This window comes from Anticarsia gemmatalis, chromosome 3, assembly GCF_050436995.1.
Source record: "Anticarsia gemmatalis isolate Benzon Research Colony breed Stoneville strain chromosome 3, ilAntGemm2 primary, whole genome shotgun sequence".
In the NCBI taxonomy this organism is placed as follows: Eukaryota; Metazoa; Arthropoda; class Insecta; order Lepidoptera; family Erebidae; genus Anticarsia; species Anticarsia gemmatalis.
This window is the reverse complement of record NC_134747.1, coordinates 14,614,113-14,624,594: the sequence shown is the minus strand read 5'-3', so window position 1 is coordinate 14,624,594 and position 10,482 is coordinate 14,614,113. Positions and strand designations below refer to the sequence as shown.

General features: G+C 47.2%; 1 protein-coding gene across 2 annotated transcripts; it reads right to left on the bottom strand.

Moving 5' to 3' along the window:
• Positions 1–2,411: 2,411 nt before the first annotated feature.
• LOC142987730 (uncharacterized) lies at positions 2,412–10,482 on the bottom strand. Of its 2 annotated transcripts, none has more exons than XM_076136710.1 (9): positions 10,007–10,482; positions 7,850–7,966; positions 6,095–6,437; positions 5,776–5,988; positions 5,370–5,494; positions 5,046–5,217; positions 4,838–4,957; positions 4,530–4,645; positions 2,412–3,918 (listed from the first exon to the last, which is right to left on the bottom strand). In XM_076136710.1, the coding sequence occupies exons 2-9, from the start codon at positions 7,899–7,901 to the stop codon at positions 3,620–3,622; spliced, it is 1,440 nt and encodes a 479-aa protein (XP_075992825.1). In that variant the 5' UTR covers positions 7,902–7,966; positions 10,007–10,482; the 3' UTR covers positions 2,412–3,619. The 2 variants fall into 2 exon arrangements, with proteins under 2 accessions (XP_075992825.1, XP_075992826.1); XM_076136711.1 differs by having other exon boundaries at positions 10,196–10,482.

The following is a 10,482-nucleotide window of genomic DNA, read 5'->3' as shown; positions in this document are numbered from 1 at the left end:
CTGAAATTGAAGCATCCCAGTGGCGAACACCTTGAATCTTGTCATTTCGCAGAGCCGCCACTAAATCAAGGCAGTAGAGGATGACACATATACGAATGTTGATGATGAGTGATGCGTGATGATGTGTGATGATGCGTGATGATGTGTGATGATGCGTGATGATGTGTGATGATGCGTGATGATGCGCACAAGCGAGCTGACTCTACGTGTCTCTGTTGTACTCGTGTTGAGGACTTGTGTCACATGCACGTGGCGCGTAATGTACGTTCACTTTTACGTTTCATTGAAACTAGCACATTATAATACAGTCACATTATAATACGCTATGTGCACAATATACACGAGTATATGTAAGTAATTAATGTATTCACGGCCTTCAATACTTAAAACAGTAGGTCATATTTGAAAAATAAGTGTTTTACTGTATGTTCAGTTCCGCGTACTCGTGATAGTGTCAGATGAATCGTTATCGGTCAACTAGGAAATGACATATTAGCGGAAAATTACCTCCCGTGACCTTTGGCAGGGGGCGGCCGGTAGTGCCGGCACTGAGCGGCAGAGGCGCGCTCATCTCGCCGCGCGGTGTGACGCAGGGCGCTGTGCAATCCGTGCATAATGTGCATATGCCTAGCTAGGGTTGCCATCTCTTAAATTTGGAAAACCGGGCAAGACGCGTGAAAACCCCGGATTTTAGAGTCCGAAAGCCGGACATGTCAACAAGAGCAACCACGACGGGAGGAGTGGAGGAACGGTGAATATACTTGGTTCGTCGGTTGATCGTGGTGTGAAAGCATAGTGCATGTCTTGTGGGCGGCCCATTTTTTTTAAATTTATGGATTTTTTAAAACCCGGTCTACAAATGAAACCTTCCCCGGACACTCCCCGGATGCTCTCTAAACTAAGACAAATCCGGGGAAACCCGGACGGATGGCAACCCTATGCCTAGCCCACATTCCAATTAAGTAGTTGCATTCAATACACAATAGAGGGAGAGAGCAAGTCTTAGTACAAGTGCAAGGTCATGCGAGCCCGTCGTGCAAACATCTACGATGTCGGACGTTCAATCAGTGGGGTCTGACGTGATGCCACAGACTGCGCTCAGTCTAGCTGTGCTGGTTTTGGAACTCAACATGAAGTAAAGTCACGTAGTGTTACGTATGAGATGACACGCGAAGGTTAGCGCCGCGCCGCGCTCCGCACCGCACCGCACCGCGGCGATACATTTATTGTCCAAAACAAGTTTGAGTAATGAATGTTTTTGTTTTGAAACTCGTGAGCGGTAATGTAGAGGCACCTGCGAACGAAACATTGACACGGTTACGATCGAGTTTCATTTGAAGCGAGTTACGGCACTTTTATTTATTGTAAGTGCGCCTTGTCAGTTTTGACATCGTTAAGAACGCACTTAAATATACCGCTAGCTTATAAAACGAACATTGGAATGGGTGCAAGTGGGGCCTTCATTATAAATATCAATTATTTAGCTACATTCTATGTACTGCAATATATACACAGTACCTAGTATGTTATATATTATGTACACTTGCATGTGTGTGTAAGTAAGTGTGTATGTGTGTCGGCACTGCAATGTTATTGTCAGTTTAATCACACAGTTTGTTTTCGCTCGGCATATCTGAACGTGTATGTGTATGTACATATGTAGTATGTATTTATAAAGTGATCGCGTGCACTTGACCGACAGAACTGAAATAGCCTCCACGATCGATGACATAACGGCGAGCTGCTGATACGTGCCGCGTGCGCCCTGCGCCGACTCTACCGACTACTGCTACCTGCTGCGAGGCAGGCCTGCGCTGTGCACTCAGCGGCTAGGGGTTACAAGTTAGAAGCAATAACGATAGCCCTGGATTATAATATATCGTTAGATGCATCACAGGTCTCTATCTCGCTATCAATACCGCGAGCGGTGTGCGCACTTGTTTCAATTACGATTATATTATAGCCACAAATAAATATTTGTTAGTTTTTGTATTCGTCTCGTGCGCGTTTACAAAAGTGTAGCGTATAAACACCACTGTTTATCTGCGTAGCGTTCGAGTTCATAACTCTAAACTTAGTTGTAATTGTTTACTATGCACAGGGGGTTCCCAAACAGTAGTTGGACGTTACGAGTAAATGTCATGCCGTAACCATGCCAGTAGGTGACCGTTACAGAAATTATCGTTTAACCTTTAAATTGTGGTAGTGTAGTGTGTGTAATAGTGGTGTAGTGAATGTGGCTAAATGAAGACGTTAAGTTAACCCTCTTGGTCTAAAATGATCATCTTCTTCCAATGGTCTTCATCTCATCGAAGATTTCTACAAGCACATTGCGATGTCCAATTGTCTTAACTCACGGCATTTTTTAAGATAAACATGGGACACACAGGGTAAATAATACAGCGCACAAGTGTATTCAAACAAATTACAATATAATTTAATAAACAACTCAGTAAAAAATAAATACATGAAAAAGCAGAGCGTGCGGCGCGGCGCGGGCACGACGGTGGCGCGGCCCGAGCGCGGCGCGTCACGTGCACACATCACTGTACACACATAACACACTACACTCCACTACACTCGACGAGCACACAGCGACCTTGCACGCGCCGGTGTGTGTGTGTGTGTGTGTGCTGTCTATTTGTGCATCTGTAGTACAATCATTTATAACGCTATTAGAAAACATGGTTAGTGATAGAGCGCGCGCACAATATCACCTCGCATTATGTATTAATTGCGAAGACTGAGTGGAGAGCGGCTCGCGAGTCGCCCCCCCCCACTCCCCCACTACACCCCTGACAGTTGCATCGTTCACTTCGCGAGTGTATCATTAGATGCGCAATTGCCACAAGCGACAAACACCTATGATACTGATCTTTGGTTCTACTTGTTTTTATACGTCTAGATTCGCGCTAGAACTGAACAAAGAAACGCGGATGTTTGTTGTTTGTAGTGTGGTGCGGTGGCGAGCGGCGGCGAGCACACGACCCACCATCATAGATAATAACTGATCGCTCTGATGACGTCTACTCAGTCTTACTCACGTCATCTAGACTGATGTTCATGGATGTACCATGAACATCAGTCTAGTATTATATCAATTCTGCATTACGCCGATGTTTGATGATAACATATTTTTATAGACAGATGAAATTAGGTACATTGGTTGCATTACTTGCATTTCATTAAACATCACGTCGCGTATCGTTAGTGTTCACGCTAACACGCGCCTTTTTGGTTTATTCATTTAGTAGTAGCGCCCCTCCAAACTATCGTGTCGACAGTTTCACACATCGAATATTAGCAACCAACATTTACTCGATAAAATGAAGACCATATCGAAAGTATCGTAAAGTTATTGACCCTATGAACCACCGTTGCAAGAAAACTTCTTCCTCGTTCTTTGGAGACGTAATTGAACGAAACTCGTCGTTCGGTTCGGAACCGAAGCCTTCGGCTCCTGCACAGTACCGTGTGCGTAGTGCGTATGTTTATCTACAAGTCATCTGTGAGTCCACAAATAAAAAAAAAAATTATACAAAGAATGAAACGATAACTTCTTTTATATTTTTATCGAGCGATGCGCGTTCAGAAGTCGCGAGACGAGGCCGGGAGACGGTCAGAAGCGCGAGGCGAGGCCGCCGCCGCGGCTGTCGGCGTGCGAGGTGAGCGCGTCGCCGCGCTGCAGCACGAGGTTGACGGCGGCGTAGGGCAGCGACGCGTTGCGCAGCGGCAGCGGCGGCAGCGCGGGCGGCAGCGGCGCGGGCGGCTCGCGCGCCGCCTCCAGCGCCAGCGCGCCGCCCGCCAGCACGGCCACGCGCGCGCGCTCCACGCCCGCCGCCGCGCCGCCCGCCGCCAGCGCCGCGCCCGCCTGCGCCAGCGCCGCCGTCGACTCCGCGCCCACCACGAACCGGGACCCTGCACACACACGAGTTCACTATTAACTAATTAACTAAATAATAATATAACCGCTGTGTGGTCCGGCCGGTAGAGTATAAAACTGCGAAGTACTATTAGGATTTTCAAATTGATTATAGAAAAAGGCTCGTATCAGACGTATCGAATCGAGGAGCGTTACCTTTGAACCTTGGAAACCAGTCGTTAACCAACAGCCGGGGAGCTGTAAGCGCGGCGACGCCTAGCTGCAGCCGATTCGACGTACCGGAGCTTCCGACTATTTATGTTACTTGGTTAGATAACGTGGACAACTGTTTGACATCAAGGGGATAGACGAGGCGGTAATGATCCCTTTCCGATGCGATACGTCTGCTGTGACCCTTATTCTTGAGAACTGAAGTGAATCGTAAAAAAGTATATCGAGTATGTAGAAAGTATGTATTTTCTTAGTTTCATACAGACATACAAACAGCGGACACGAGTGGAATTACACACGTAAGCGGTAACAAAACTCGTCTTACGTTTGGCACGGCTCCGAAAATACTTAGCGCTCTTTAAAACCACATGTGTCACTCAGGACATGGTGACTGGCAACAATGTTGCAGAACAAATGTTAATACGGACACACGTACCGCAGACGTGTGCGTCCAGCAGCAGCGCGGGCGCCAGGTCGAGCGGCGCGGCAGGCGCGTCGCGCCGCCAGCCCGCGCTCGTCGCCGGCCCCGACCCGAACGGCACCGACACGCCCCTGAAACACAGAACATTCCTTTACGATATCAACTCTACTGTCTTCTACCGATTCTGTAAGCGCTCTTTACATACACACATATACGGACCGATCACTCGCGAGGATACAGTCTCCGTCAGTGTTACTCGGAGCTTTCCTAGATTGTGAATGACAGGTAACGTTAGAGTGAAGGGGAGCGAGGACGCGACTTACGTGACGAGTGCGACGTATGTGTCGCGGCGGTCGACGGCGGCGAGTCCCGTGGCCACTCCGCTGGGCGCCACGCCGTCCGCACCCGCCGCCAGCGCCTCGCGCTGCAACGCCGACACCACGCTACAAGCATCACATCGCTCACGTTATTGTCGCGTCGGGGTACTGTTAGCTGGTGACGGATGTCTGCACTAGTCAGCAGCACACGTACCGGAGCTGGGCGTCGTCGGGCGAGGCGGGCGGCGGCTGCAGAGCGGCGGTGAGAGCGCGCAGCGCGGCCCCCGCGCCCGCGCCGCCCGCCACCATCCGCCAGCCCCCCGCGCCCGCCCGCGCCGGCGTCATCTCGCGCACCAGCGCCGAGCTGTTCCACGCCGCCGCAAGCTCTGTCAATATTCAGCAATCCGATTATTTCTCATATTTCCACTCCTTCTTCGCGTGCTTAATTTTATAGAAATCATAGATTTGGTGGCGAAACTAATATACATATAATGGCGTTGGGAGTATGTCAGTATGTAACAATGTGTTATTCACTCACCGGAGCTGGTGTTAGAGAGGAGCGAGCGCAGGTAGAGCGCGAGCTCGGGCGCCGTGCTGTTGGTGCCCGCCGGGTACGAGTCCGCCGCCACCGTCGACAGACCCTCCGACACCGGGAACCCCTCACTGGAACATTATACATTCAGAATTATACATACATACTCGTACTTATCGTTATTTACCTAGCAGACTAGAATTGAGCGCTTATGTGGCTCGTATACGATTCTTGGTTTGGCTAAAGTGCTAATGCGGTGTTCTAATTTATGTCAAATTCTTTTTCTAAAAACATTGATAATAGCGAAAGGTCGTTGTTTTTTATATACCTTTACAACTTCAGAAATTGTCGTGGGATCTCGCACGTCATTCCGGGTTATTAGGGCTTGTAACGTTATTCGTGTGGCGCGTACCTCGCGAGTTGTATGGCGGGCGCGAGCAGCCGCGGCCAGGGCAGCACGCCGAGGCGCGCGTGCAGGTGCGCCAGCGCCGCCACCAGCCGCGGCGCGCGCTCCCCGGCCGGCGCGCCCTCCTCGGCGCCCTCCACGCTGGCCGCGCCCCACTCGTACAGGGACGGCTGCTGCGTGCGCGACTCGCGGTACTCCCAGTACAGAAGAGACCCGCTCCTGATACAGCAAAAACGGTTATTCTTTTCAATATTTAGTCGCTATTACGGCTGTAACAGTGACGAAGACTAACGAACGAGTGATTCGTTCGGAGCGCGTTACGTACGCATCGAGCGAAGTGCGGTGCGGCGCGACGACGGCGAGGCAGAGCGCTGCGGCGAGCGCGGCGTCGAGCGCGCGGCCGCCCGCCTTGAGCGCGTCCGTGCCAGCGCGCGAGCACGCGGCCGCCGACGACGCCACGCTGCCGTGCGGCACCACCTCGTAGTCGCCGCAGTAGATCTGCGTCACCAGCGCCAGCGTGATGCACGCCGACAGCGCCGCGAACGCCGCCGGGATGAGCCGCGGCCCGTCGCCGCAGCAGCGCGCGCCCGTGCCGCGCACGCCGCCCGCGCCGCCGCCGCCTCCCGCGCTCAGCTTCAGGGGCACATCCTCGCGCAACTCAACGCCACCTGCAAAATATGACACATAAGAGAGAATGGGTCCAAATTTTCCCCGTTTTTGTAACATTTTTTACTCGTACTCTGCTCCTTTTAGCGTAGCGTATATAGCCTTCCTCGATAAATGGGCTATCTAACACTGAAAGAATTTTTCAAATCGGATCAGTAGTTCTTGAGATTAGCGCGTTCAAACAAACAAACAATCAAACAAACAAAATCTTCAGCTTTATAATATTATCAGGATCTGTCTACCAAATTTCATCAAAGTTTTTCAATAGTTCTGGTGTGAAGGTAGTTTGAAAGAAACAATCATGAGGAATAACATGTCTGACAGTTGTTTAACACAGTTCTTTATAGAATGTTGCATTTAAGTTAATAAAAACTTTGTATGATACGTTTGTGGGGTTTTCTCTAAAACTACTGAATTATTTCACGATTTTTTTTACTAATACAAAGCTTACTTATTCCTTAACAACAAAATATGCTTGTTTTTCACGAAAAATATTCTCAAAATTATTTATATCTCTTAATATAACGAAGTCGCGCTAAGGCATATCCGCCATTAAAACAGTTGCCATGACAACGGAATTTTGTTAATTCAATGTCATTATAATATTGATTATTCGCGACTTCGTTCGCCACCTGAATTTCCCGGGAAGTGCGTCATTTTCCCGGGGTAAGAAGTAGCCTATGTCCTTTCTCGGGTATCAAAATATCTCCATACCAAATTTCATGCAAATTGGTTCAGTAGTTTAGGCGTGATTGAGAAGCAGACAGACAGACAGACAGACAGAGTTACTTTCGCATTTATAATATTAGTATGGATTATGGATATTATGGATGTTCGGCTACAGCCACAGCTTTTGCGTCGCTAGGGCATTAACAGATTCATAACGGGGCGCCGGTTTATATTCTAACTAGCTGACCCGTGCGGCTCCGCTCGCGTGAATGATTTTTTTTACTAATACAAAGCTTAATTATTCCTTAACAACAAAATATGCTTTTTTCACGAAAAATATTCTCAAAATTATTTATATCTCATATAACTCGCGCTAAAGCATATCCGCCATTAAAACTGTTGCCATGACAACGGAATTTTGTTAATTCAATGTCATTATAATATTGATTATACGCGACTTCGATGGCGAAACCTGAATTTTCCCGGGAAATGCGTCATTTTCCCGGGGTAAAAAGTAGTCTATGTCCTTTCTCGGGTATCAAACTATCTCCATACCAAATTTCATGCAAATTGGTTCAGTAGTTTAGGCGTGATTGAGTAGCAGACAGACAGACAGACAGACAGACAGACAGAGTTACTTTCGCATTTATAATATTAGTATGGATTAGGTGTTAAGCGTGATGGTGTTGTAGGACGACAGTAAGTATACAATATTCCGTATGCTCTGTACAGAGTGTGTCAGTACCGTGCGGGCCCGGCGTGTCGGCGGCGCGCGGCGCGGCGCTGCTGCTCGGCATGGTGGGTGCTCGCGGGGGAGCTCTCTGCTCACTCAGCTCGCAGGGACTGCTCGCTGTAGCGTATGCTGTATATATAGGTAATAAGGTAAACATGTACATTTTGTTATGTAACTTTTTGGAGGTTCTTTAGAAACACGTTCATTTTATTTATATGTCTGCACTAAAATACATGAATTTCTAAACCTATAAAGGAATTCTCTATAGTCGGTACTGTCGAGTATCAAGAGTTTGACATTTAAAATGTACTACCAAAATAGTTGCTGCAAAGCCCGCTAGCGGTGCTGATCAGATTTTTAAACAAATCCCTCGATAGCTAGCCGGTAGTCGCTGATCGATAGAGGTAGAGAATCGAGTTACTATTCGGACATTCGGCGAAAACTGATCTGACCGATAAATTCAATCAAAAATCATTCGAAATTACTTGTTTTATAGTTTTGCAATGATGGTTTAACTGACAAGATGTTCTGTGCTGCACACGTTCAAAGGCTCGCAATCCTAAACCTTTAAATCAACGAGACTGTTTGTATTGGACGGCTTTATTAAAAGAAGACGGATCACAGTTCATACAAATATAGGAAAATTCAAGTAAATTGAAAGACATTTAAAACGTGATGATGACTTTGCGTATTATAGATATTAGTATATTATATTAGGTCGGGGGAAAAGTCTTTTCGTATTATAGTATGTATGAACTTGTAATAAAATCTTTTCTCTACACAAAAAAGCTCGATATTCGGGTACCTCACGAGCTCACTGAAAGAAATCTAATGAACCGGTTACTCATTTGTGATTCTTGAAGCCAAAGAGATTTTATTACTAGTAATTACATACTATAATGCAAAAGGACTTTTTCCCCGACCTAATATAATAAAACACAAAGGTGGCAACGCACAGCCCTAACCACTGGACAGTATGCAGACATGCAGACCTTAGATGTTATGACGGAGGCATCCACTAAGAAAGGATTTTGCTAAATTCTACCCCTAAGGGGATAAAATAGGGGATCCAAGTTTGTATGAAATTTTGTCAATATCAAACCGATCGGGCTGAAACTTTGCATGCATAAAGCTACTATAATGTGGGTATACCCAAAGAAGGGAATTTGATAATTTCTACCCCTAAGGAGATAAGAGGGGGGATGTAAATCTGTATGAAACACTGTCAATTTTAAATCGATCGGGCTGAGACTATGCATGCATTAACCTACTATGACGTTAGCATCCCCTAAGAAAGAATTTTTGTATATTCTAGCCCTAAGGGCATAAAATTGGGGGTGAAAGTATGATACATTTTCTTAAATTTTTGACTGGTCTAATTGAAATAAATTAACCTAACGATACTCTTTACTACGGAAAACCGTTTCACGCGGACCAAGTCACGGGCGGAAGCTAGTTGTTGTTATAATCGTACATACAAGTAGCTGTCGGTATGAAACACAGTGTTTTTGTATCAAAGGAGTCTACCTTAACTAGAGCTTGTATTGAAGCCTTTATTTCGATAGGAACGGCACTTTCCTAGAACAATGCATGCGCACACAATACATAAACTGTGGCATGTTCAGTGCGCCGTGTTTACGTTTGATTCATCAACATACCATGTGGTCAACAAGTCAGTCGCGTCAACTCACGTCACACTCGACACACTCGACACACTAACAGAACTCAGCGTTGTCGTAAATGTTAATAGATGAGACAAGAGCACGACACTTACACACTTACTTTCTAAGAATTTAAAGTGCAAACATTGCTTTGCAAATATCTGGTGACATTGGAATCTTGTACCCCCGGTTTCTGAGTACATTTAGCGGTAGTTTATCTATTCAAGCGTGAATATAGCGTTTTTTTTTAAATGAGTTTAAACGCTATTGAATAGATAAACTACCGCTAAATGTACCTCAGAATCCGAGGGGTAGTGATGTAAACTGAACGCATGTGGCATCGGTTCTCAATACACCAACGTTAGGCTTGTGTGCGTGCAATCAGCTGATCGCGCACTAACTACAGTCAGTGCAGTGCTCTTCGCGTGGCGATACTCGACCCTGCGTCAGCTGTGGTGACGTCACCGTGTCACAACTAGCAGCGGCGTGAGCCCTCGTACACACGTACCTATAGGTCCGAGTGCGTCGGTCGCCGGCGCCGGCGCGTGCTCGCTCTACCGTTATATCGCATACACGATTAGATCTACAAATATATCACGCCTGCCGTGAACTCCGTGCACTAAACAGAGCATTTAGCTGAATGCTACACTGTCAGTGGGACCGCTGAACACATCGCGACACTCAAACAGACACTCACATAACTGTTAGCGCTCCTCTTGCACTGATCGAAGAAAACAAACACGAGTGTAAGGAGCATCGAAGACGCAGCGACTCATCGAGTGAGTAACTGTTGTCAGTGAGCGGGCCCCGCTCGCTGGCCACCGCGTCGTAGGAGGAGGGGGGACTAGTCGAGTCTGCAGAAACTGCTCGGTGACGTCATTTTAAGGCGATGCACCGGCTGTAGTGGCTGCAACAACTCCAACCAACGCACCGTTCCAACATTGGTCTTAGTCCGTAGTCATTACTAATGAGCCTATTATATAA